This window comes from Chelonia mydas, chromosome 18 (assembly GCF_015237465.2).
Source record: "Chelonia mydas isolate rCheMyd1 chromosome 18, rCheMyd1.pri.v2, whole genome shotgun sequence".
Taxonomy (NCBI): domain Eukaryota; kingdom Metazoa; phylum Chordata; order Testudines; family Cheloniidae; genus Chelonia; species Chelonia mydas.
In genome coordinates, this window is record NC_051258.2 from 21,286,180 (window position 1) to 21,313,432 (window position 27,253).

General features: G+C 52.3%; 2 protein-coding genes across 24 annotated transcripts in view; one reads left to right on the forward strand and one right to left on the reverse strand.

Annotated features, from left to right (window-relative positions):
• KCNAB2 (potassium voltage-gated channel subfamily A regulatory beta subunit 2) overlaps positions 1–6,387 on the forward strand; it is a 108,186-nt gene extending 101,799 nt beyond the window's left edge. For all 18 annotated transcript variants that reach the window (XM_037881246.2, XM_043531820.1, XM_037881248.2 and 15 more), the window contains 3 exons: positions 459–579; positions 1,126–1,214; positions 2,109–6,387. In XM_037881246.2, coding sequence (XP_037737174.1) covers positions 459–579; positions 1,126–1,214; positions 2,109–2,198 — 300 coding nt within the window. In that variant the 3' untranslated portion in view covers positions 2,199–6,387. The remainder of the gene's footprint in view (positions 1–458; positions 580–1,125; positions 1,215–2,108) is intronic.
• Positions 6,388–8,904: 2,517 nt separating this feature from the next.
• CHD5 (chromodomain helicase DNA binding protein 5) overlaps positions 8,905–27,253 on the reverse strand; it is an 82,760-nt gene continuing 64,411 nt past the window's right edge. For 4 of the 6 annotated variants that reach the window (XM_043531798.1, XM_043531796.1, XM_043531797.1 and 1 more), the window contains 11 exons: positions 26,679–26,838; positions 25,655–25,734; positions 23,958–24,090; positions 22,972–23,061; positions 21,793–21,933; positions 20,187–20,295; positions 19,666–19,798; positions 18,595–18,790; positions 14,654–14,817; positions 14,100–14,214; positions 8,905–10,446 (listed from right to left, as the gene is read on the reverse strand). In XM_043531798.1, coding sequence (XP_043387733.1) covers positions 10,328–10,446; positions 14,100–14,214; positions 14,654–14,817; positions 18,595–18,790; positions 19,666–19,798; positions 20,187–20,295; positions 21,793–21,933; positions 22,972–23,061; positions 23,958–24,090; positions 25,655–25,734; positions 26,679–26,838 — 1,440 coding nt within the window. In that variant the 3' untranslated portion in view covers positions 8,905–10,327. Of the gene's footprint in view, positions 10,447–13,925; positions 13,977–14,099; positions 14,215–14,653; positions 14,818–18,594; positions 18,791–19,665; positions 19,799–20,186; positions 20,296–21,792; positions 21,934–22,971; positions 23,062–23,957; positions 24,091–25,654; positions 25,735–26,678; positions 26,839–27,253 lie in introns of all 6 variants that reach the window. The other 2 variants (XM_043531800.1, XM_037881231.2) reach the window with 2 other exon arrangements.

Genomic DNA, 27,253 nt, shown 5'->3' on the forward strand with positions numbered 1-27,253 from the left:
GAGGGTCACCCCGTTACCGAGATCTCTGGCTAGAACGCCGCTTCGCTTCATGTTCCTTGTGCGGGTTTGGGGCTGTACAGAATCCTTGATATCTTTGCATTATAGCCCCAAAGATTTATGGGAAGTCCCTTGACCGTATGCCGGAGTGATAGAACACACACACAATAAACCCCATTTCCATTGGATTGTTCCCTCTGTGTCTGTGACACTAAGTTCAAGTAGAAGAACCCCCTGTGCTGGCCTCTGGACCTACAGTGAGCACATCGCCAGCTCCCTTTGACTCCCAGAAGCACCTTTCCATTGCTTTCAGTGGGAGCTGACCTGGGTCCCAAGCGAGTGCTGGCATCAGCCTGTCTGTGTCCCCAGCCAGTGACGCCCCGTCTCTAGAAGCAGACTGGGGAGGAGGCAGATGCTAAGGACTCTTTCCCCTCTCCCTCAATGTGCCTCTCTTTTCAAAGGGATACCAATGGCTAAAAGACAAGATCCTGAGTGAAGAGGGAAGGAGACAGCAGGCAAAGCTGAAGGAGCTGCAAGCCATTGCAGAGCGCCTAGGATGCACCTTGCCACAGCTCGCGATCGGTAAGCAGCCTGCGAGACGCAGAGCAAGAGAGATCGTCCTCCCCGGCCTTTGTCACTGGAATGCAGCAGCGGGGCACTGGATAAGAATAGCCTCGTTCCCTGGCATTGATACCGAATTCCAGACCATCCGACCCAGCTCCTTGCTTCTCTTGCGCCTGCTCGCGTGAAAAGCTGCTCCGAGGAGACCGGAATTTCGTTTCCTCTATTCACTGCCCACGGTTGCCCCGAGACAGGTGGAGTCTGTCAGAGCGGGAAATACCAGCCTCCATGGCCAGAGAAAGCCTAACCGAGGTGCCCTACCTGCCTGGGCACATCTCCCCCACCAAGCCCGCCTCTCCTGGCCGTAAAAACATGCTGTGGGTTGTATGCGCACAGCGCCTTGCAGCGAGTTCTTCCACGCACTGGACACTCCGGCCAGTTGTGGCCGGAGAGTGAAGAGCTGCTTCTGCAGCTCTGCACTGCATTTTTTATTAAAGTAAAGAATGACGTGTGCGGCTGCAGTGAACCCCCTGTCCTTAGCTCCCCTAACCCTTCCTGTCACTCCAGCCTGGTGTCTGAGGAACGAAGGAGTCAGCTCCGTTTTGCTCGGCGCTTCCAATGCAGACCAGTTAATGGAGAATATCGGAGCGATACAGGTCAGTTCCCACATACAGCCTGGCAAATTTCCCTTGCTTAAAAATGTAGGCATGATCTTTGGCTTGCTCAGAGTTTGAGAGTAACTAACTCCTTATATAGTTTGTATCGTTAAAAAGAAATTAACCATATTGCAACTGTCGTAATAGATCAGTGCAAGGTGGGATGTGCCTTGCAGCTGCACTTGTTTTGCAGGTATTAACGAGGGCTACTACATGGGGCTCATTTAGTAAGAGGGGGCTTTAGGACTTTGACTTGGTGTCATGGCTCATAAGTCCTTGGATCGACCTTCGTGAGAGCTGTCAGTTGAGCTTTGGATCGGACCTTTAACAAATCACATGTTTTCCCGTAACAGATTCTTTCAGTGAACCAAGTTATTCTGAAAACTCTGTTGTTTGACCCATCAACCCTTCTATTTAGTAAATTGTACATGATACTGAAGGAACCAATAACGCCTTGAATTCACACCCATGTGCTTTATTGCTTTAACCATGTATTTCAGCCGTTGGTTTTGGCTGACTTTGCTTTCCCGTTTACCTTTGTTTTCCAAAGCGGTCACGCAGGTTACAGAATTTTTTTTCCACACTATGATTTGTGGTTGCAGGGAAGCTCATGACCATCACTAGCTCAAACAGCCCCTGCTGGTCCCTGTCACAAGCGAGGATGTAGGTGGTTTTAGTGTTGCCTGCTGGTCAATACGGTTTATTAGTGAGCGTCTTGTGCCCCTCGATGCTATGTGCTGTCATTAACACCTCCTTAAACTCCACCAGTGACCACTTATCCCAAAGCCAGCAGGGGAATGTTGACAGCTCAAGTTTTGCAGGTTGATGGGTCCCTTGAGACAACTTCCGCGCTGACTTACATTCTGATTTTCTTTGTATGTATGTTGTGTACAGGTTCTTCCAAAATTGTCCTCTTCCATTATACACGAGATCGATAGTATTTTGGGCAATAAACCATACAGCAAAAAGGACTACAGATCCTAACTGTGCCTGCTGTCCCCGGACTCTCTCGACTCCTAGTCTTCTGTTTGCTTGCTTGAGCTTTACTGAAGCCGAGGGAAGAGTGTGATTGGCATCCGAAGATACCACATGGCAAGATGTTCTGAAGAAGTTGTTTACCCTGTTGCTGCAAGACGACATAGGCTTATTATGCACCATTTCTTTTGAATGCAAGAAGAGTCCCAGGCTGGGAAGATTTCAGGCCTCTGGGCTTCCTTTTTTAAAAGGAGAAACTACGTTTTTCACAAACGCACGCAGAATATCTCTGCTTTTCGTTGATTCCAGCTCCTGTACGATGTGCTTGAATATTCAGATCTGACAAACACACCATTTACCTGTAAGAATTCTAGTCTCTCTGTTCCAAAAGCAACGCTGGCTTTACAATGATCTGGCTCCTGTGAGTGCGGAGGACTGTCTGTGGTAACCATCTAAGAATGTTAGAAACAGCTGTTCCGGGAGTACTGCCTGCATCTCCCAGCTGGTTCTGTTCTTTAGTTTGCTCTGTATCTATTTCTGTTGGAGAAGATTGAATACTTCAAAAAATACAAAGTGAATCAGCCAAGTTGTTGGCAAGCAGCTGTAAGAGTTCATGCTCTGCGATTCGGTAGCCTCCCCAAGGCCCGCACTGGGGCCGGGGGTGTTTGTCACAATGCTTGTTTTTATTTTTCTGGTGCCTCATATTGACCTTCTGAGGTGGTGTTGCTATTCGCACAAGGCCTGAGCCCACTCAGTTCCAATCAGGGGGCTTTCTTTCCCTGTGAACAGGCTATGTCCTCAGCCCAAGCACCTCTTGGCCTCAGTGGGCTTCCTGGGAGCTTTGCGGAGGACTGAGTGCAGGACGCAGTTTGTGACTTTGAACAGAAATGGCGCGCTGGCATTGAAGGCATTCCAGTAAGAATCCCTCACTGTGCTGGTGCTTTTCTCTCCGGCAGGCAGTGCTGTTTTAACACGAGCATCTTGCTGGTTTCATTACTTCCTCTGTCATTCACTCAGGTCTAGGTTCTCATTTACAACTAATATGAAGTTTTACATGCACAATGTTTATACTAAACATTTTAAACAGTGTAACTGTTTAGTATGAAAGAGAGCAGAGACCTTCAATTAATCTCTGTCCAGAAAACATCCTGCTTTAATTTTAGATGCTTGATTTCCTTAACACCCAGAATCTGTGATATTTCGTAAGCAACCTCTCAAACTGCTTGAGCCAGTCATTGCTTTAAAAGGAGCAGGGCAGACAGGGATTTAGTTTACATGTGTTCAGTGGACAATCATGGAGTATCATTACCAGCTGCACACAGTAAATGACGGTAATGAGCAATTTAATCCAAGAGGATGTCGGTCTAAGGAGTTCAAGCCACCAGACTTGCGGCTGTGTCTGGTCTGTGGCTGGGTGCTGCTCAGTAATGTGGATACTGCACGCTGGACTGAACAGCTGTAGTGCGTATTTTTGAGAATCTTTTGCCTTTGCAAACAAAAAAAAATATTTTTTGTATGTTACAAAATCATTATTCTTGTTTCAGATCCCTGACTTGTGTGGGCTGCCACCTAATATGGTACCAACTTTCCCCTAAAATTTCAGACTGCATTTGTAGGTACTTGTTTCACTGATGACATATGTGCACAGCTATTACAGGGAGATAGCTTGGTCTCGTTTGCCAGATGAATTACTTCGGTAGACTGCTAGGTTCCCCATTTCCACTAAAGATTAATTTCATCTTTAGACTGATTGTGGAACCACTGAGTCAACTTGATATAACAGTCAACAAATACATATTCATTTCCTGTCCTAAACTCATAGGTAACGTTGCTGGTGCCGTTAAACGGATGCCACTTTCCACCCCAGAGGTGGCTGCATTTCACTGTTGGCTATATGGATCCCTTTGGGATGTTTCTGCAAATCGGATGCTATCGGATAAGCAACTTCACACTAGGTGGTCTGAGATGTAAAAGCCGCAGAAGTTTTGCATTACTGTAGTAATCGCATACTTCAATTTTTGGTATAATGTTGGTAGTATTTTCTCATAACCATTGCATAGATAACCACATGTTTAGACTACAGATAAGATTCTGTTCCAAACTTCCAGGAGCTATCCCCTTGTTAAGTGCTGGAATAATTCTGCACCCTAAGGGTAGCAGAAACCTATCTAATTTGGATAGTCTACAAAGCAGGCAGAATAATACTAATGAACAATGATAAAGCAACGGTGGTGAGGAATCACTGTTCCCTGGCAGGGGTTAATGTTTTCAAGGACTCTGACTGCATTTATTTAGGTTTTACAAATATTAGTGCTTCTGTTCCCCTTTTTCTCTTTCAAGGGGCAGCTGGTCCAAGCGCTCCCCCAGCAACACTCAGGGAGCTGGGAACTTGCTCTGAAAATGCAGTTGCATTTCTTGCATTAATTGGCACTACCCAAGCAGTGCCTGTTTGGCATTTGTACAGAGATTGTGTGTGTACGTGGGTCACACAAACCTCTCTAGCACAGCAGGATCAGAGCACTGCCCTAACCTACAAAAAAACCACATGTCTATTGGCAGAGCATTTTAAAACATCCCTCAGCTGTGTCCTCCCACCACCGTAGGTTACTGCAGTGGGAGGAGAGCCAGCTACCTTGTGGAAAGCTGATTCGCTTGGACCATTTTTGTCTTGCTCCTTTTTAAAAGGCATTTCTGCACACCCCCTGGACTGGTCTTTTTACAGCTGGTGGTGTAGGCTCGGCCTGTCTCAGGTCCCAGCCTGGAGGTAGCTCCCGGGGCTCAGTCCCCAGTGCAGAAGGACAAGTTGTGATTTGCACCAGTGCTGTTTATTCCTGATTGACTTTGCAAATTAGAATATAAATTACACCTGTGCATGACTCTGCTGGTCTGCGGCAGGGGTCTGAACACCCACCCATGGCTGTAACCTCACCATACGACCAACGTGCTCAATGCTGTCTTGCTGAGCCACTGCTGTTCCTGCCCCCCATCCAGCCCCAGCCACAGACCCTGCCCTGTTGTAATCAAACCCTGGTTATGGCCAGCTGCCTTAATGGTTCTCATGCAGAATGCTGCTCTGAGTGAGGACTGTGTACGGGGCTGCTTGGTGTTTCAGGCCTGATGCTTGTTGCTACTGAATTTAAATTTCCTTTCATGTTAGCGTTTGAGGCTGGATTAAAAATTGTACAGTTTTTAAGCTGCTGTAAAAAGGTGGTTGGCCAGTTGCATGGGGTGTTCGCTTCCTGCAGCGCTGCATGTTCAGGGGGGCGGGCTGTGTCCTGCAGGCAGGCAGGAGGGACGAGAGCCTGTCCCAGTACTCGCAGTGCTCTGCCATACACCTGTGAGCAGGGGAATAAACACCTGGCTTGTGGGCACTGCTTGGGCATCAGCTGCTCTGTGAGTAGGCTAGTCAGCGATTCATTGCCTTTGGTGGTGGTGTTAAACCCCAAGCAGAAATGCCCCAGGAAAGCTCAGAGTGTTGCTCCCCAGCGGCAGGGAGCGGGTTTGGCTCTCCCCAGCGTAAGGAATGGGCAGAGAAAGTTCCCCGGCAGGGTGAGTGAAGGATGGTGACAGTCTTGCCTACGATTGCACTTTAGCAGCTGCTGTTTGTCTGGCTTGTCCAATGTTAGCCCCAGCCCTGCCGTGTCCCCAGGGAGCGCTGTGGGGTGCTGCACCTGTTCAGGTGAACGTTACGCTAAAACGGGGAGGAACCACCCCCCGGATCCCAACGCTTGCTCCTGTGGCCCTCGAGCGTCCCCTCCCAGAGCTGTTCAAGGGGGTTTCCACAACTTCCAGTTGCCTTTTCCGGTCTGAGCCTCCATATCCTACCCCAGGGGATTTGCTTGGTTTCCTGTGTACTTTGTTCTGTGTACGAGGCATGTAACGCAGGTGAGTTCTGGTGTGTGTGCTTTCCCCGTCATGCAGCGAGCCCTGCTCTTTACCCTGGAAAACTCCCCTGCACCCAGTAGCTGTGAATTACCAGCGCCAGTTATTGTCCTGTCTTACAGCCAATCCTTGTATGTAAATAAAGCGCTTTCTTTTGAGAGAGAGAGAGACACAGCGAGGGTTGTGATGATTACACTAGCTAGAACTGCATAAATGACAGGCCAAGCCAGCTGACTGCATTGTGCTGCTGAATGATGATTGCGACGGACATTCAGCTACTGTATTTATGGAATGACAAAATAAAAGGCCAGCCTGATCTGTCTGCAGGAGGGTTTCCTTGGCTGCTTTGGACCGAAGGCGGCGGGAGCCTGGGCTGCATTAATCCTGACGGGGGGATCCTGCACCATCACAGCGCCTCCCCATGCCCGCTGGGTCCCTGCCATGGCATTACCGGGGCCAATCATATAGCTTCCCTCATGCTCCAAGCCCAGCCTAGCGCTGCAGGTCCCCCGTTGGTTCCTGTGGCTGCCTGTTTCAAGCAAGACGTGATGTCCCCAGGGGGGAAGCAGCCATCACCCCTCTCAGCACTGAGGCTGCAGAAACCCCTGCTGCCAGCCCGGTGTGGCTCAGCGGCTACAGGCCTTGCTCAAGCTCAGCTCCCCCTGCGCCCAGTGGCTTTCCAGGCCATGGCAATACTTCAGCTCCTTCAGCCTGAAACCCAAGTGCTCAGTTGTCTCGGAGCGGAGAGTAGGGGGCCTGTGTTTCTGCTAATGTGCGTTTCAGAAACCACGTGTGCTGAGCCTTTGGCGGAAGGGAATTTCAGCAGCTCTCAGCCCTGGGGAGGGAAAGCCAGAGCCTGTGCGTGCATGTACCCCCTCCGAGGGGGCTTGCTGTCTCCTGGAGGCGGAAACTCCCCGGACCGTGCTGACAGAGCGCTGAAAGGGGGGGGCAGAACAGTGTCCTGCTCTTCCTGTGCTGATCGTGTCAGAGCTACCTCCTGCGCTCTCAAGTGACCCACGGGGGCTAAAGGCCCCCCCCCCCCCCCCAAGCTGCCTGCAGCCCTTCATTGGCCCATTTCCACCCTGCTGCAGAGGCTGCGGCTGTAACAATAAAAATAATTGGGAAACGTTTTTGTTGACTCCTTTTTTTAAAGGATTTATTAAAACACAGAAAACGAAAACAAATCCACACGGAGTACAAAGTAAACGTGATTTGTGTTGGCTACAGACGCCAGAAACGCTCCTACAAAAGGTCAGCACGGTTCAGTTAGTATCACAAAATAACAAACCAAGAATCATGAAGGCAAAGTAGCTTTAAATGCTTCTGGTTTTCCCTAGTCTGTTCCCCAAATCTTCACTGCCTTAGTCTGTATTTCACTGGAGCTTTTTCAACTTGCTCAGAATTGTTGCATAATCCCTTCTGTCGATGACCAGGTAGGTGGGAGGAGTTAAGACTGGCCCCACTGTCCAGGCATCAGTGCCTTTCCCTGTTGCAGTTACTGGTAGGAGTCTACTTTGTAGTAGAAAAAAAGCAGGTTAAAAAGCGTGGGGAGGGGGGGGTCATTTTTAGCTAGTTTAATATAACCAGCAGCGAGAGCCTTTTAAAACGCTCATCTCCTTGTGTGGGGGGGAGGTACGGAAATGGTTCAAACACAGCCTAGTGCCAAGTAATCTTACCCAAAACAAAACACTGCTACAGGAAATCTAGCCATTGAGGAGGGAACCATCACAAACAAACTTTGGACAGAAGAAAACACTGGTAGCTCTGTAAACATCAGAGATATGAACTATGAGAGTTGCTAATTTCCCCTCCATTAAAAGCCTTTGCACTCATTAGAAATCTTCTTGCCACAAAATAAGGTGGCAGGCCATAGTGCATTGGCTTCCTCTGCACTCGAACGGGGCCTGCCTGCAAAGACAAGGCTACTGTTTGCCCCCATTCCATGCTTGCAACTCTCTTCAGTGTCCGCTCCCAGCGGCTGGCTCTCAGGAGCGGACTGCCCAGCTATTACAGAATGCATTTCACCCCCCACAGGCATGCATCCCCACCAAAATGCAGCCACCTCTGGAGTGCATGCTGCATTATCCTTCACTGGGAGACACACTGGTACCCCTAACCGTCCTGACTGAAGAAGCCCTGTTCCAGGTCAGCCAGGATCTGGGAGTGAGCACTGACAGCCGTTCTTTTTCCTGTGTCACATTGTGCTGGGGGCAGCCAACTTGCCCTGTGGAGGGAGGGGACGGGGTGAAAAGCTACTGATGCAGAGTTAATACTGGCCCTACTGTTTTCAGGCACCATGCTCTTCCTGCCACGTGCCTTTCCCTGTTGCAGGGCTGTTAGCAAGGAGCTCGCACTGTGCAGGGAGACCTGGCTTATTAACAAACCTCACCCTACCAGCGAGTCAGCCAGCCCCAGCCTTCTGCATTGCATGTTCCAGGGGAGACAATCGACAGATGATTGCCGTCCCAGAGCCTGGATGTCTTCCGCTGTCCCAGCAATCGCTCACCACGCCACACGGGAGTAGGGCTATTTCACTAGGAGGGTGGTGAAGCACTGGAATGGGTTCCCTAGGGAGGTGGTGGAATCTCCATCCTTAGAGGTTTTTAAGGCCCAGCTTGACAAAGCCCTGGCTGGGATGATTTAGTTGGGGCTGGTCCTGCTTTGAGCAGGGGGTTGGACTAGATGACCTCCTGAGGTCTCTTCCAACCCTCATCTTCTATGATTCTGGGGGGCGAGCGCTTCCTCGCTCTGCTCCAGTTCAACCTCCAGAATCCAGTGAACCACCAAGCCCAAGGAGAAGGTTCTGGCTGGAGCAGAGCTGGATATGAAGTGATGAGGGAATTCAAGGTAGGTAGATGCAGCGTTTGTCCTCGCTCCTCTCCTGCCAATCAGCGTCTGTGCCAAGAAAGGGCTGGCAATGTCAGGTGCAGAGAGGAAGAGAGTCCGGCTGGGCGTAGAGTCCCCCCCACACACACCAGTGCTTGCCAAGCAGCAGCTCTGCCGGCAAGCGGGGGGCTCCTCCTCGGCGATGGGGGGCTGTCACCGCAGGCGGGTGCAGTGAGAGGCAGATTAGAGAGGGCAAAATGGCTCCCCCAAGGAGGAGGTGACAGCACAGCTGCTATCTCGGGGCACTGGCCTGGGGGCAGGCAAGGCGGACGGGCTGCCTTTTATTCTCTGCCCCAGTAAGGAGGACGCCCCCAGCCCTGTGGCTCAGTAAATGGATACAGCAGACACTAGGCCTCAGCTAACATAACAGTGCAGGGTCTTTGCTGTCAGCAACTCAGCTCTCACGCCGGCCTGGGAGAAATGTTTCTTGGGGTGTGCAGTGACCTGGCAGCCTGCAAGGCAGCGACCTGCTCTCCACACCCCACACAGAAACAAACGCCTGCTTCTTACACTAGCAATCCCCAGCTCCCCACGCTGCGTGTTACCTGTGAAGCCCGGTGCCAGCTGTCCGCACTCAGGGAAGGACCTTGGTGACTGTTCACCTGTCACGTTCTCTGACAAGTGTCTATGGAGGCAACTACAGCACCTGCCTTGGATGTAGCTCACGACATCCTAACCCACCCAAGGCTTCGACCCCCTGAATGCCACGCGGTCTGCTAGACCAGCTAGATCTGCGTATTAGCTCAGAAAACTGCCCTCAGTCAGCACAGGCTAGGCAATTCGTCTGTTCAACACAGGCCAGGAGTCTGCGAGCAGTCCGGAAATATAAACACAAGCTCATTTAACCCATTCCCTGCTGGTGAGACAGACATACCAGGCATCTCCAGCAGCGTGTGTGTTCTCCCTTGGTGCCTGCGGAGGGTTGGCAGGACAGCGGGCACATTCTCCCTGCGCATACACGGGACATTTGGCGGCAGGACAGGGGCTTGACGTGTGCATGCATTTGCTCAAACACAAAACGGACATAAAAATAGAACGACCCTAGGAGGCTACAGAAAAGAATTAAGCCTGGCTCCTAACTGACACCTCAGGGTAACTGGACTAGAAACAGAGCTTCCAATACGGTCTCCCTTTACATGTCGATAAAACCAGAGACATAAATACTGTTACTAGATAATCCCTTCATAATTCAGCCAACATTGTCAAGACAAACTCTTCAAGTCTTCAATAAGAAAGTGCAAAAAATGTACAAGGAAATGAAATCCCCTTCTAAGAAGTTCTTGAAATGGGCTGGGGGACGGTTTGTTTTGAAGAACACTTTAAAATGTGAGCAAGGCAGCCCCTGGCCCCAACACCCACTGGGCTGAGAGTTAGTCTTCGATGCAGATGATGTCACCAAGCTTCCCCTTGCGTTCCAAGGCTGCACCATCTTTCAGTGACTCGGCTACTTTTTTATCGGGGTGGCTGGAGGGCGGCCCATTGGGTGTCGCTGCAAGAACAAAAGTGAATGCGTTACAGGCCACCTGGTTTCCATTCCCCTCCCTGTCGTGTGGGCTACCATGTGCACGGAAACGCAGTGCAAGGTGACGGCAAAGCGGGCGTGACTGACCCCAAGGAGCAGAGAAGGCAGGGCCACTGGCCAACCTAAAGGAAACGTTCTTAGAAGCAAGCACACCAGCTGCATTCCCCTAGCCCAGCACCCGCGTGCACACACGGCCGTGTTCAGTTCACCAATAAGCACCACCCGACAGCAAGGCAAATGCAACATTTACACAATAAGGTGCTTATGGCCCAGTGCACACGGCTCCACTGCTCGCTCCAGCTCGCTGCTGGGAATGCTTGCAGCGTGCTGGCTTCTCAAACCTGCTGTCAGCGGCCCGGAGCGGGCAGCTGGCTGGGCCGAGGGGAGAGAGGCACGTGGTGAACTCTCAGCCTTCTCAAGCAGGAGCTGAAGAGTCAAAATGTAGCGCTCTATGAGCGGGAAGGAACACAATGGTGAAGGCTCTGAGGGAATGGCCCCCGGGGCTGGCAATGGGCAGGACAACTGAGAATAACAAGCCGCTCTCCGAAATAGCCTGATTTAGCACCTTGCAGAAGTGGCAGCTGTCCCGGAGAGTCCTTTCCGTCCCTGGAGCCGCTTTGCTCCCTGCATGTGGCCTTAAATTGCAGCACGGGCAGTTTAGGTTGGACATTAGGCAAAACTTCCTAACTGGAAGTTAAGCACTGGAATGAGTTGTCTAGGGCGGTTGTGGAATCTCCATCACTGGAGATTTTTAAGAGCCGGTTAGACAGACACCTGTCAGGGACGGTCTAGATAATACTTCGTCCTGCCGGGAGTGCAGGGGACTGGACTAGACGACCTCTCGAGGTCCCTTCCCGTCCTATGATTCTGTGTGTACACACTGACCACAGGGGGCCATGCCGCCCACCACGGAAACTCAGCCACCCGTGGGGCAGAACACCCAGGGCTGTGCCAATGGGCAGAATGGGCGACAGGGGGGTCGCAAAGGAAGACGCTCTCCGTAGGCAGTTCTAACATGACATTATATGTCATAAGATGAGCCACTCTTAAGAAATGTAACCTTAAGGGATCTAGTACTGCAGGGAACCGTTTCTGGGGGGTGGATCTCATCAACTGGAAAGTGCCTCCAGGCGACGCTGGCAGCCCTTGGCTAGCGGAGGCATTGCTGATGGGTAATTTCCATGTCTCACCATCATGAACCAGACACCACGTGTTGGGTTTCATTCTATTTTCATATAAAGTCATGATGGCTGGCAGGGCCTGGTCACGTGGCCAGGGAGCTCTGCCCTGCCACTGGATACTTTACAGGAACTCATTTCCTGGGTCTAGGAGGAAACTGCCAGACAAAGACACTGAAAATCGCCTCAGTCACCTGTGAGGCTTGTCCCGTTGTGTCTGGAACAGGAGCTTTGTGTAGAGAAAAGGGGACACCCGCGGCTAACTCCTGATTTGGACCAGGACTGGGCTCAAAGTAGGATAATGCCAGGCAGTCCTGGGTGCGGAAGAATGGCCTCACGGGTGAGACCCAGCAGCGCTCTGAGAGTGGGCTAGCCTCCCAGCACCTCTGGGTGTGTCTGCCCGGCAGACTCACACCAGCGCATAGCAGTGTAAACATGGCTGCTGGGGCGGCAGCTAGGTCTGAACTCAGGGGTGAGCCTGAGCTGACTGTCTGCCCCCCTGGTTTATGGGCACTAGTTCAAGCGGGGCTAGCATGAGTCGGGCTCCCAGCTGCAGTGCAGACATTCCTCGGAGTGCTACCTCTAAAAACAAGGGGCTTCCAGCCCAGCCCAGCAACCTTGGAGAGAATTCCACAGCGCGCTGCAAGGAGGAGGAGAGGAGAGGAAACCTACTCGAATGATCCTTGCAAAGCGGTGAATTATCCTGGCTGAAGACTGCTCGTTGACTGACGATTCCTATTGCCCTCTGACACGACCGCACCAAGAGACATGCCGAATCCCCTGGGGCAGTAAGAGTTTTCCCAGAGCTGGGCTTATTTGCTGAAGACTCCTTTGCATTTCAGATGAGATCTAAGGTGAGTTCAATGCCACCACGGTAAAAATACAAGGGAGAAATGGACGGCAGAGCCTCCTGTGTTGCTGTGACTGGTGTGTTCGTTAATGCCCTAACTGGTAGCTCAGACAAGACACAAACCAAGGGAGAGGGAGGAAAGTTTAAATGGATGCAAAGTCCTGGAAAAAGAGAAGGTTCTGGCTGTACGTCATGTCTCACTGACGGGCCCTCTGCACTGGGAGCTCACATCCTGGTGATGAGCTTCTCCGATATTTGTGCAATGCCAACCTCATCAATACAGCACTGACTGAACTCAAGTCCAAGCAGGCACTGGGCTCAGAGTAAAACTTGGGATGGATTATCTGGGAGCTGGCTCTTCTTTAGGCTTTCCAAAGTCCTGACCTGCAATTTGGAAGGGATGACACCAGACAGGTTCCATGCAAAAGTACACATGCTGTATCCACATCAATATGTTCTCAAGGCAACATGGCTCATCAGTCTAGGAACTTCCTTTCTTCAGGAGCAGAAGGGAATGTGAGGTTTGATTTGAGGCAATGGCATGAGAACAGGGAAAACTATTCTATGCAAAGAGAACAAAATGCAGAGATTCCAGAAATCAAAGATGTCAGTGAAGCCACTACACTGGGCATTACCTGCTAGCCATGACTTAGCATCGCAAGCATGAGCATAACTATGCACACGAGAAGAACGGGACACTCCCCAGATATGTCACCAAAAAAACAACAAAGCAACCAAACTGGTGGGTCTGAGATGAGTCCCCCCAAAACAGTGATGCCTAATGACAGGCACACGAGCCTCAAGGCTCTGCAAACACTCTCCGTACCCACTTAGAATTGCGGGGAATGTTGATGTTCCCTATCCTTACAGAGCTGGAGCTAGATGTTTCGTAGTGTGCCACGAGCGACAAGCCCTGTGCCCTAGGAGCTCTGGAGCCCCGGAGCCCCGTTCCTTCACATGTTACTTTGTGAATGGTGCTGACGGAAAGGCTGCTCCCCATCTGACCCCGTCAAACCAAAGAGCTTCACTAAACGCACGGGCACCGCTGCTCACGGGCATTAGTGGGTGCAAAGACATGGGAGGGTGGGTCAGAACCCAAGAGAGGACCCATCATTTCACTCCAGCATCTCCGCAGCGACTGCACCAGTTACAGCTGCTCTCTGGGGACCACCCCCAGAGCTGACTGCCTGGAGGAATGACTTGCCCAGCAGCATGTGACTAGGGGCCTGTGGAGGAGACAGCAGGGCTACCACCATTCAAGGAGACAACACTAACTATACGCCCCTGAACATTGTGGATTTAGTAGCTCATTCCACCTCGTGATTTGCTGACACTTAGAGTTAATCACGTTACTAGGCAGTGCCTGAGAGATGGGACAATACGATACGTTTAGCAGATAGTAATAAGCATGGCCTTACCTCAGGTGGGAATAAGAACTGCAGAGGAAAATCTTGGAAACGGCTAAATATCTATTGATAAGAGAGAAAACATCTTGCTTGCCCAGTGGTCTTTGGCTTTGCTTGTGGCCCAGTGAAATTTGCCACTTTAATTTCTGCAGTTAGAGAAAGAGGCTGCTAGAAATCTCAACCTACCGGTCACGTAAGGTCCCAGCGGCATCTGACTGTAGTTGACAATCCCACCTGGTCCAGGACCCCGGAAGTTGGGCCCAAAGTTGTTGTTGTAGAGCTGGGAGGACGCGAAGGAGCCCTGGAGAAACAGGAGAAATAACGGCTATGGTGCTCTCCAGACAACCAGCCCTGCTCTCCCTGCTCGCCACGCACTGGCGTGACCGGGACACGTCCCAGGCTACCTGCTCCACTTCTACTCAGGCAAAATGCCCCGGGGGTCTCCAAAGAGAGCGTTGCTCAGACACCACCGTGCTGAGCGTGGGAGGCGGAGACGTTTGGCCTACATAAGGAACGCAGGACACGGCACGCAGAAGTTGGAGATGGAAAAGGCCTGTTAGGTCAATGGATCCATCCTCTGCCGACTAACTCCCTAACACTGCACCATACAGAGACGCTTTGCAAGGGACTCTCCAGGCCGGTCACCAGACTGAACAATTCCACTAGCACAAGCCAGACAGCCCAAGCTGCTGGAGGCTTGTGCGGCCCAGGCCCCGTGTTTATTTTCAGCTCTCTCTGACCTGCTGGACCGTGGGGTCCCCTCCTCGGTTAGTGAGACGACTCAGGATGCTCCGTTCAGACATCTGCAGGCGAGCGGCGACTGGTGGTATCCTGGAGAGCATGGAGGGCAAGCGGGTCACATCTGCCTTCATGTCACTCAGCAGCTCCTCGAGCTGGTTCAGAACTGCAACACAGACACACGGATTACACCCAGTGTAGCTAGGAAACCTGCTCTCCCACGCTGAGCGGGGGGATCCTGGGGAGGGAGCAGAAGGGACAAACTGATTCCAGTGGGGTTACGTGGGGGGTGAAAACACGGTGACACGTCCTGGACACTGGAGGAGAGGAGACACGGGAGCTGCACTGGGACAGCTGGTGGGGCTCAGAGATAGTTTGCAGAGAGGAAAGGAGTACTTGTGGCACCTTAGAGACTAACCAGTTTATTTGAGCATGAGCTTTCGTGAGCTACAGCTCACTTCATCGGATGCATAGCATATCGTGGAAACTGAAGAAGACATTATATACACACAGAGACCATGAAACAAAACTTCCTCCCACCCCACTCTCCTGTTGGTAACAGCTTATCTAAAGTGATCCTCAAGTAGAGCCATTTCCAGCACAAATCCAGGTTTTCTCACCCTTCCCCCCCCCCCCCCCCACACACACACAAACTCACTCTCCTGCTGGTTTGTATGTGTGGGGGGGGGGGGGGAAAGGGTGAGAAAACCTGGATTTGTGCTGGAAATGGCTCTACTTGATGATCACTTTAGATAAGCTGTTACCAGCAGGAGAGTGGGGTGGGAGGAAGTTTTGTTTCATGGTCTCTGTGTGTATATAATGTCTTCTGCAGTTTCCACGATATGCTATGCATCCGATGAAGTGAGCTGTAGCTCACGAAAGCTCATGCTCAAATAAACTGGTTAGTCTCTAAGGTGCCACAAGTCCTCCTTTTCTTTTTACGAATACAGACTAACACGGCTGTTACTCTGAAACCTTTGCAGAGAGGGACACGGATTTGAAGTTGAGTGGGCGTACGGGGGTGTTGTTCTCCACACGTGCCGAATGCCTGCACCTCCTTCACCGCACACTTCTGTGCCGAAAGGAAGTGACTTCCACACACTTTGTGCCCTCCTAATTCCACCCCTGAACCATCCCCCTCAATCCCAGCTGACGTCAGAATCCCCCAAGCTCTGGGCCCCTCTAGCCACACCGGAGCAGCCGTCACAACAGACCGTGCACCTGCCTGAAGCCACGTGCCGCAGCAATGCTGTAAACCGTGTGCCCGTCTAATTCCACGCCCTGCCCCCTCCTCGCCCAAGGGAGAGCAGCTCTCTCATCAGCCGCCTGCCTTCCCGCATGGCTCTCCAAGCACACGGCAGCAAACAGGTAATTGCATATCTGGGGGCCGCTGCCAGCCTCGTGTTCATGTTCTGCCCATACTTGGCTACTTGTATTTTTCTTGTGTCCTTTTAAATGGCAGAACCTTTCCAGCGTTTCCCCATCCACAGCTCAGATCCGTGTCACCCATCAAAGTGTTGATTTGCTCCCATGGGATGTTACGGTAACGGCCCTTGGCTGGGATCTGAAGACTAGGACAGTGAGGGTGCTGGACAGCGAGCTGCTGCTCGGAGCCCCCCAGAACAGCTGTTTTCTGTCTGGCAAACAAGCTACATTCTGCCCTCTCTACTCTCACATTTGCACACCAAATTCCGGCATGGACTGTGTCAGTCTCCGGCCAGGCGCCCTTATGTAGCACCAGGGAGCAGCACCTGCTCCGTCCTTTGCCCAAGCGCACTCCTCACCAGTCTCCAGTGGTCCTAGCTCCAGCACAATTGGCTGCAGTTTACGCAAGTGACTGTTTCCTCATTGACAGCTCATGAATCAGCAGAGCTGCTAAGCTGTTATCACCCGGGGCAGCCTGCATCAGGCTGGCAGGCTCCATGGCCCTGCCAAGGGATGGAGGGCTCTTACACTGACCCACCCTGTTAGCAGGAGCTAAAGCCTTGCTCAGATCTGCTGGGTAAACGTAAGAACATAAGAATGGCCAGCCTGAGTCAGACCAAAGGTCCACCCAGCCCAGTATCCTGTCTACTGACAGTGGCTAGGGCCAGGTGCCCCAGAGGGAGTGAACCTCACAGGTAATGATCTAGTGATCTCTCTCCTGCCATCCATCTCCACCCTCTGACAAACAGGCTAGGAACACCGTTCCTTACCCATCCTGGCTAATAGCCATTAATGGACTTAACCTCCATGAAATTATCCAGTTCTCTCTTAAACCCTGTTATGGTCCTAGCCTTCAAAACCTCCTCAGGCAAGGAGTCCCATGCCTTGTTAACTCCACTAGAGTGCTGGGTGGGACCCTCCAGCTAGAGAGAACAGGGGCAGAGAAAGGGAGACCCTGCTGAAAGAGCCAGACGTGGGGAGGAGACGCATGTTCTGTTCCTGGGGGGTGGTTTGGAACAGGAAGGGAACATCACCTGCTTGTACCATCACTTCTGGACTGTCTGGGCCAGTATCCCTGAACACTTTAACCCCATCCTGTAATGGTTCAGAGGAGTCCGACTGCTGGGGAGGTAAGATCCTGTCCTTGGGCAGTCAGGAAAATGAAGGGAGGATTTGGGGGTGGAAGCCCTGCAGGGTTTTTTGCCATTGCCGTAGAGCAAGGCTTTGCTTCAACCATGTACCTCCAGAGGAGAAGCAAGTGTCTCCATGGGCACTGCTGCCAGGAGACACTGGTCCTCAAAGTCCCTGGACTGCAACAGCAGCTTTGTCCCATTGACAACTCTGTTAGAGCGCTATAAACGGATCCCACGCCTGTAAATCGACTTGGTATAATCAGTCTGTTACAATCGGCAGTGGGAGTCTGTCAAGGCTTGGTGCCAGGCACAGCACACAAAACCTGAACAGACCTGGGCTCTGCACACACGACTGGCTAGGTGGGGACCTGCTGGAGCCTCTGCTGGTCTCTTGGTTCTAAACTCAGTCTCCATCAGACTGACTCATCTAGGCCTGGGGCTGTTCATCTGTTAACTCTGGGCTTCAGTCCCGACCAGCCAGACACGGCACCGTGTCTCCTGAGCACCTGCACATTTGTAAGCGGGTGAAAAGCACGTTCCTGGTTACCCTGGCTGGGTGGGGATCAAAATACCCTCACGACACCCTGTGCTAGGCAAGATCTGCTCCAGATCAACGCACCAGATTCAAATGGGGCACTGGGTGCCGCTCTGGGGCTGTTTAATAAGCCGTGCGAGTAAACACTTCTATACCTGCCAGTGGGAACGGCTGCAAAGCAACACTCAGGTTCAGGATGGTGACCTCAACCACACACACAGTGTGGCCACTGGGATCTTCCGATCGGAGCCTCTGTGCCAGGGTGCCTCTGTGCACACATCTGTATGGACACAGGCTGAGAACACCTCACTTCTCTGCTATCTCGGTCTCCCTAGGCTTAGGGGTGCCATGCAATCCCTGGGGACACCAGGGGGATACGCAACCAGGGCTCCCCAGACACCCCCACCTGGCGAGTGGCCCCACATTAGGCGGGTGTTGCTGAGTGTCACAAGCAGGGCTCGTTTCAGGTCTAAGCCACGTCTTTTCTGCCCAGGGAAGACTGTCTCCCCTTGGCACCTTGGGAGCCATGAGAATCGACCCACCGCACACTTGCATTTCCCCTCTGCTCCTGCCCTGGAAGCAAATGGCCACGGTCCCTGCGGTCAGGAAAGGTCGGAGGGACATGGCCAGCGCCAGGACACGGGAACATTGTGAGACAGAAACACCAGCCAGTCACTTCCTCCCGGTTGGATTTATTGTGTCTCTGCCCCATGCTGGTACCACTCCCCCTGCAAGTCAGCTGGGAACACCGCAGCCCCCGCTGGCTCTGGCTCGGCCCCAGAGAGCCGTGCGGCTGGCGCTCCTCTCAGCCCCGGCTAGGGAGGGAGCAGGCTATGCAACAGCGACAAACCTTTGTGCAGGACAGCATTGGCAGGCTTGTTCCCAGCCAGGGACTCTTTGGAGAGATGCTGGTGGCTTTCGGCAAGGCACTCCACTTCAGCCAGACGGGCGTTCAGTGCCATGGCCGGGTGATTGGGGTCCTGGCTCATGTTGAGGTACGCGGCCCTTCGCAGCTGCTCCTCTATCACCAGGGCCTGCTCCAGTAACTGAGACACATCCAGAAAAGAGAGAAGAGTCAGGGCCAGACCCTCGGCGGGGATAAATCGGTGCTGCGCTGGCTATGCGGATTTACTCCAGCCAACGTTCCAGCCCTCTGGCTGCCCCACTTGTCCGACACGGGGGCACCCACAGCCACTGAGGGGGGAGCAGACTTTCCCCTCCCCCTTAGGTTTTTCCATCTCACCAAAGTGGAGGCTGGGGGGCCAGTCTGCGGGGCCTAGCCAGTCCTCAGACACGGCTGTGGCTTGGACGGAGCGGACGGTTAGTGCCAGCTGCTCTGACTGGCGGCGTAGACACCTGGCCTAAGAATTAGGTGGAGACCCCTTGACTCACTGCGCAGAGGCCAGCCCCTGGCAAATGGATGGCAACAGCTTTAACTCGCTCCCACTTGGACTACAGAGCAGGGATCTGGCAGGCAGCCCCGTTAGACACTGAGCAGCCGAGGACAGTTGATTTATACCCATGGAAGGTCACGCAGGGCCACAGCAGTTCCCTTTGCTGAGCTTAGTAAGAGCTGAGTGAGTGGGGACGATGCTCAGCTCCCAAAACAAGCCCAGGGGAACCCACTCCATGGGACCCCGATACCTGACAAGAGGCCCCTGGCCTAGGTAAGGAGCTAGCCTCATTGCAGTGGTTCATTGCCATTCCATGCAGGAGAAGCAGCACGTAGGGTCAGGGGCTGTCTGCAGCCCATTCCCTATGAATCTGTGTCTGGTGCCATGGGCCCCCTGCCGGGCGCTTAACGCCCTTGCAGACCGCTCCCTGGCTCTCTCCAGTGCATGAGACTGGAGCCCACTCCCCACCCTCCGGCAGAGCTCCACTAGCCCTCCTCCAGTGGGGGGCACCTTCCCTCCAGGCTCACCTTGAACCGTCGGGCAAGGAACTTGTTCTTCATCTCGAGGTAGTTCCCCTTGTGTATCTCCGACTTGAATGGCTCATTCAGAATCACGTAGCGCGGGTCGTTCTGGATGTCCTGCCAGCGGGCATAGCCATGGCTGGGTGCAGGGAGGGGTGTTAAGGGAAAAAGCCAGATTCCCAACTGCAATCTCATTGGGTAGCCTGGGGAGTTCGCTTAGTGACACTTTCAGCCTTTCAATAGCTCTCGTCATCTTCAAAGCACAGCACTAGGTAACGGGTGCAGCACTCCTACTGTGGTCCCCTGGTGACAAAGACTCAGGGTAGTTAAATGACGTGCCCAAGGCCAGAGAGGGAGCCGGTGTCAGAGTCAAGACCAGCACTCAGGAGAGGAGTCTCTTCAGAGCAACGTGAAGACAAAGATCTTGCTCATGCTGATCACCTCCCCATCACCCCGCGGCGGCCCAGCCTCTCTGGTCGCCTCCCTGTCAACCGCGGCAAGGGCTCTCACTACAAGTTCAAGGATACGTAACAATTCCCGCCAGCAGCCAGTAGTCATGTCTCCGGTGCCAGATGTCGTAGATCTTGCCCGAGGAGACGGCAGCTCTCTCCTCGTTCTGCCACAACGTGTGCAACTCTGAGAAGGCAAAGCAGAGCCACGTTCAGCCAGCAGCACGAGAGCGTACCTGCTGCTAGAACGCAAGGCAGGACTAGCCAAGAGGACGTATTCCTGCCTGCGGCCACTGGTGCTGTGTGTAACCTCTGGGCCTTTGACCCATTTCAGCCACTGGCTAATGTCATCCTCTACTGAAGTCAATTGACACCTTAGAACCAAATCACGGGTCTCACAAACACCCCATCTGCAAAATTCTTATTCTGAGCAGCTTTGCTCCCTTTAAGAAGGACAGATCACTGGCTATAGAAAGCTGCCAGCTCATTAGGAATGACAGATATATTTTTCCTTTTAAATGAGCAAAGAGGAAAGACCCCTCCCCCAGAAAACTTATGATGCTAGACGACTACAGCTAAAAGCTGTGTTCCTCAGGCATGGCTACTAGGATTCTAAGCCCCGGCATGCAGCTGGTGGGCAATAGATTGAATGACATGGCTGATGGTGCTATCCCTAAGCATTGGGAACAGGCCATGAAGAGAAGAGGGAGGCTCTCTCTCAACCTGGAGAGTGGACCTCATTACCGAAGAAAGTCTCTAGTCCAGGGCCCACTTTGGAAAGGGACCTACACAGTATCCCCTAGAAGCCCAGGGGACTCCATGCTGGCATAAGGTTTGACGTTAATGATTCCTTCAGTGCCACGGGATGCACAGACTATGGTTACAGTGGATGCTATGACAACTGTGACATCAAAAAAAAGGAACTGACAGGAAATCCTGTGATGCAATCACTCCTCGGGACTGGAGCTCTTTTTAAGTATGCAGCTATGTAAATGGTCAAACCATTTAGACTCAAAATTTAGGGTGTATGTATTAAAAATGGGGCGGGTTGCAAATATGAATCTGAATGGACGTGCTGTCCTGAATTAAACCAGAGAATGCTTTCAGTGAAAAACATGTTTCAAACATTCCTTTGCAGCATCTGCAACCCCAGTATAACCAAGGTCACAAAGGCCAGGAAATGAAAGGGAGTATAAAGAGAACATGAAACTGACCAGTATAGCGTCTTAGGCCAGTGAAATACAAAAAGTTAACAGTGAGCTTAACTGGAATAAAGCAGATTTGGTTCTTGTAGTGCTTTCTGTTTCAATATTCTGTGGAGTTTTATTAGTCACTCAGGTGTACTTTATAAAATATGAGCTGAGTATACAGTGCCGCAAATGCTGAGGTGAGAATGACTCACGGGATAAACAAGGCTGATGATTTTAGTAGCATCACAGACCAAAGCAGTAGAGAACTCAAGAGAGCTCCCTGAGCTTAGCTTTCCCCCGCAGCCAGTGACTTCTAGCACAGAGCGAAGATCTGGCATTGTGTTCTGGGACGGGAATTCCATTAGTTTAAAGCACTGTCAGGCTCAAATCCTCTTTAACTGAATATGCAGAAAACCTGAGCAAATCTTGGGCAGCTTTCGCAGCACACTTTAAACGTGACTGGGATGCTCTGTGTCAGCCCCAAACCCTGTTACCTGTAAAGCCACCATCAGCAATGTTGAACATGAATCTAAAGTTCATATTTTTATCCTCCTTCTTCCCATCCTCCTCTTCCTCTTTTTCACCATTTTGCTGAGTCTCACTCTGCTCCTTCTCTTCCACCTTGGTATCCTCTGCTTATCAAAGACAGTAACATCAGACGAGCACAAATGACCCTGCCACGCTGAGCTGAATTGCTTATTTCTCATCATTGCCCCATTAACTGCAGCAGCTCTCTCCTCAAATCATTCTCCAAAACACCCCCAGGTGCATCTCACCAGCCGGCCTCCGGGCCTCCCAGCTAGCACAAGCAGCGCCCGCCAGCCAAGATGCCGGTGGAGCCAGGAACGGGTGAAGCAGCTCTGGGTATGGCACTCTACACCCACCTCAGGAAGGAGATAAGGAGAAGTGTCAGGGGAGAGTCAGTTCTCTTGCCCGTCACTCGAGCTATTCTGAGCCACTGGCATTGCTCCACCTGCTAGGAAACGTGGTCTAGTGGCTGCAGTGGGCACTAAGGGTGTGGCTGGCCCGGGCCAGCTGACTCGGGCTAAGGGGCCGTTTAATTGCAGTGCAATTGGGCTTGGGCTGGAGCCCGGTTCTAGGACCCTGCAAGGTGGGAGCGTCCCAGAGCTCAGACTGTAGCCCCAGCCCAGGGAGCCTGAGTCAGCTGACCTGGGCCAGCTGCGGGTGTCTAACTGCAGTGTAGCAAGACCCTAAGTCCCTCCTGAGGCCCATTCTGGCTCTCGCACAGACTCTTTGCATGCTGCTGGGCCCCCGTCTCCACTTGTAAATCCAAGCCACAGATGGAAAGTCGGCAAGAAGCAGCAGGGTGCACAGCTCCCGGATGCGCTGCCACTTCTCACAAAGGTGTGGTGTACGAGCCGCAAACATGGTCCATAAATGCACTTGCACATCATAATTAAGCCCTTTGGGGCTGGATCTCACTTCTCATTATAGGCCTGTGCACAGTGATCACAGCCTGTGGGCGCCACCACAACACAGACATGAAATAGCAGGAGCTGCTTTTCTATTCCCCTTTCCCTGGCCAAACACGCTACAGAAACATGGCACACGGCCCCTCGCACACACACACACGCACGTGCATGCGCACTGCTCCGTAACACACACAATTTTGGATCAGTTCTCTGTTGCAGTTCAGGTCATGGGCATCTTACCTGGCTTGAACTCTTTGTCTTCCCCTTTACCTTGGCAGGCATTTAATTCTGACTTTTCCAATGGCTTTTCCTTTGCCTGAATTGCCTCATCTGCAGGAATTAAACAGGACCATTAGCGGGCAGAATGCTGTTTAGAAATGACCACCAATGTCTCTGGACTGATTTGCCGGTCTTATTTAAAGTCGCAAAGTATTTGTTTGCCTGCCCATTGCAACTGGTAGACCCACGTCAGAAAATGCACTTTCCTCAAAACGGAAACGTTTGGTGGTTTGATGGGGAAACCCCAATTTGGATCGTAAATGGATGCAAAAATTATGTTAATAAAATTGCGAGAGCTTATTCTAGTGTTAGGCCCATCACTAGAGCCCTCCCAGCACTACCCATGCGTGAAGATACATGCTCCTAGGTCTTGTGCTGATCCCTCACTCAGGGGTGAATTTCACCCTAAGCCACACTGAAGTCCCATCTAGCAGGGCACAGGCCTCGGGAAGAGGGGTGCATGTCACCTGCAGAGAGATTAGCCGCTCTGTTTTACAAGTTACATTACATACAAAAAGGTTCCTTAAAAACTATGGGGGAAAAGAGCATGTGATCATGTCATTACAGACTGTATCGTAATGCATATTCACGAGGGGGCCCAATCAAGGTTGCACGGGCATTTCCTAACTTGCGCGTAATTGATTTTACAATCTTTACATTCTTTTAATATAGTATTTTTATGGACTTTCCTAGGTACAAACAAATTCCATTATGTAAAACTGTAACAACCCTATCATGCAACGCTGGGAGGATTTGAACTCTGCACCTTCGGGCACTGAGGTGGAGTAGCTTGAACTACAGGATGAGCTATGAAGCCTCGCTGGGGGAATACGGCATTCATGCGCACAGGGCCTTGAACAAGGAAGGAAACAGTCTCTCAAGCGGCGCGGTGACAGCTGGGGCTGCCCCAGACTTCGCGGATGCTCTGCATGCAGCGGGTGCCTCACCTCTCACCGGCAGCCGCTCGGGCGACAGCTCAGCCTTTGCGCTCTCTTCCTGTTTCTCGTCTCTCGGCTTCTCCTCGTTTCTGGAGCTCTCTTGGTTTTCTTCATTCTCGGCTTTCTCTGCACTTGCTGGACCCTTGACGTCAAGTGGGGACACCACATTAGCCACTCCAGCTCAAAGGGCTCAGGGTATGTTGCTGCAAAACTGCCCAGAAAGCCCTGACCATAGCGTGGTCCAGCAGCCATGCCCTGGCTCTGATTTACAGCGGACACCTCTCTGCCTAGTTTCCCCTCTCAGGAGTCCTGGGCTAATACTACCCGGGGGCTGTGTGGCTCCGTTACTAAAGTGCTTTAAATGTGATCAATGAGGAAAGGCAGGAGCGTAACCCTTCCTTTGCAAAGCACCGTGTTACCAGGACGTGCTACATAGCACAAGGGCTGAGCAGTACAATTCCCATCCTGGGTTTTCAGAACTGCAGGCTGATCTCTTCACTGTGCAGACAGACTTCCCCACTGGGTTCAGTTTGTATGTACATAAAGGGACAGATTAGGAAATAATTAGCTACTTGAATAGTACCATGAAGCTGTAACAATGCCCTTGGAGAGAGGACTCTGTGGGAAACCAAGCTGTGCCATGGTGAGATTTGTACAATTTAGCCATTAGATTGGCTGCCATTTCCTACCTTGGCACGTGGACTGATACAGATGGGGCTACTTTCTGGCCCAAAACTGGGGTGAAGGGCCAGGGCCAGCAGAGCTCCCTGGCCAGGATCAGGATTGGGGCCGGCAGGGTTCCCCAGGTTGGGGTTACAAGACCTGTAGCTCTCCCCAGTTTAGGGTCAGAGTTGAGACTGGTAAAGGTTCCAGGCCAGGGTTAAGGACAGGGCCAGCAAGACTCCCGTAGGGGCCCAAGGCAAGGGTCAGGGCTGGGGCCAGGCAGGGGGCGCTGTGTTCATTCACACAGGGGGCTCAGCCAACTGGGAGGGCGGCACAGAGCATGCTCTGGAAGCCTTTAAATAATGCTGTAATGGGGCGGTGGGGTGGGCTGCACAGGGTGCCTGGAGCCGGTGGTTGCAAGAGCTGCAGGGAAATGCTCAGCATGGGCTTCAGGGCAAAGAGCCAGCTGACCTGAGCAGCGCTGCAGTGCCCCAGGGGCTGGGGAGAACGGTGCAGACACGGGGCACTGAGAGACTCTGGGCAGTGCAACGGGGCAGATGAAGCACTGGTCACTCTGGAGGCCATCAGATCAGTACTCAGGACACTCGAGGACGGGATGGCCACAGAAACCCTTCTGCGTGAACAGCGGTAGCCCAGAGTGGAGAAGCCTGCAGAATGCCCCATGCTCTGGAGCACACAAAGGTTCTTGCGACAGCAGAATATGCTGCCCCTGCAGGGAGGCAGCACAGACAAGGGCTCGGACGATGGCAGAAGCGAGAACCTCATCCCTGGGGCCAGCTAGGGAAGGGTCCTCGTAAACTCCCTCTGTCTGACCTACAAGCAGGTTCGGCCAGCTGGGCAGGGAGCCCTGGAAAGGCTTTATAAATACAACAGAGGAAGAGGTTGGGGGACACAGGGCCAAGGGAAGCAGAGAAAGAATTGCTGGTTCAGCCCAGCTTTGCTGTATCCTGGGGACGCTGCGTGTGCCACTAATGGGGTGTGCAAGCTCCAAGAAAAGAAGGGGGAAAGGAGCTCCCCGCTACCTGGCTCTCAGCTGGCTTCTTGGGCTTTGGCTCCAATTGTTCCTTTTCCTCTTGGAGCCCCAACTGTATTTCTGTTTTGTCTGAAACAACAACAAAAAAGGACACCATGTGAACTGCGCTCAGTTGGGCCATTCGCGTGGCGCTATCGGGTAAGATTAACCCTTTGGGAGTCGAGCCCCTTTGGAAAGTTCTGTTGTTCTATAGAACTTTCCAACTCGATTCCTAGGATTATGAGTGGGAAGCTTATTTTTAAGTCAAATGTTGCTGGTTATAGGCAATTTCATCCTTACCTTGGAAATAGATGCAGTTACTATGGAGCCTTTGTGTCTAACTGTTAACTTCCCATTGTTATTGAGAGGGGAAAGAACAGCTTGTAACTATGTTAGAGCTCAGCAAAAGTCCCAGTATATCCCAGCTGGCCCTGTGGGCCCTGGCTTCCCGGGCAGACGCTCACTACAGCGCCGGGAGGGCTTCTCCCGTCAGCGCAGGTAATCCACCTCCCCGAGAGGCACGAGCTAGGTTGACGGAAGAATTTCTCTCTTGACATAGCACTGTCTGCACCAGGCATTAGGTCAGCATAGCTACTTCTCTCAAGGGTGTGCATTTTTCACCCCCCAAGAGATGTAGCTCTGCCGATGTAAGTTCCTAGTGTAGACCAGGCCAGAGCCTAACCCAAGAGGAGTTAACTGGAGTGTAGAGAACTCGAGCTCACTCGGCAGTGAAGACCGCCTTTGTGGGGCATTATCAGAGAAAAGCCAGATCGATGCTGTGATCTCAGTCACTGTGGCCAAGATTCTCAAAAGCAACTTGTGATTTTGGGTGCCCAGCTTCAAACACCCTGCAGGGCCCTGGTTTGAGAGGGTGACAGCCTGCTTTCTGGGGTTCCCAGGCCCTTTTAAGGCCTCTCAAGGTGGGCATCTGAACAACTCCAACCACTTTTGGAAACTTGGGCGCATCTTGCTTTCTCAGCAGTTTCTGGATCCAGGATTATGCTCTCAATGAAGCAGCTTGTCGTCACATTTACCTGGCTGGGCCACTGGCCCAGTCTGCGTATGTGCTGGGCTGGCTGGGACAGGGGTGTTTGGATCAGAAGAGACAACCTCGCTGGATTTTTTCCCCTCCGGCCCCTCCGGGATCAGATCAGGGGTGCTGTACTTCCCATTGACATGTTCAAACTCCTGAACCTGACGCACAGATACAATAACGAACAACACACCCGGTTAGTTTGTAAAACACAGTCAGACAGCAGAGCTGCCAATCAGAGAAGTGTCGCCAGCATTTCATAGCCTCACAGACTGCGTGGCCATCAGTGTCCAGGTGAGAACAAGCTCACAGTGGGCTTTGTTGCGTTTGCCATCCAGCAGCCAGATATTTGAGCAGATCTGACTGGCCAGCACAGTTGCCTATCCAGTGTCCAGACCAGCACGGCCGCTCTGCATTTTGCTGCATTCCAGGCTCGGGAATGAGAGGCAACAGCTCTACCAGGTGAGCTAGCAGGGGGCCCTGCACATGCAGAAGCGGAGCTCAGGAGCCCCCCAAGCTCCCCCAAACTTTGCTTCTCACCTACTGTTCCCTGCATTTACTCTGCAGGAGACACCT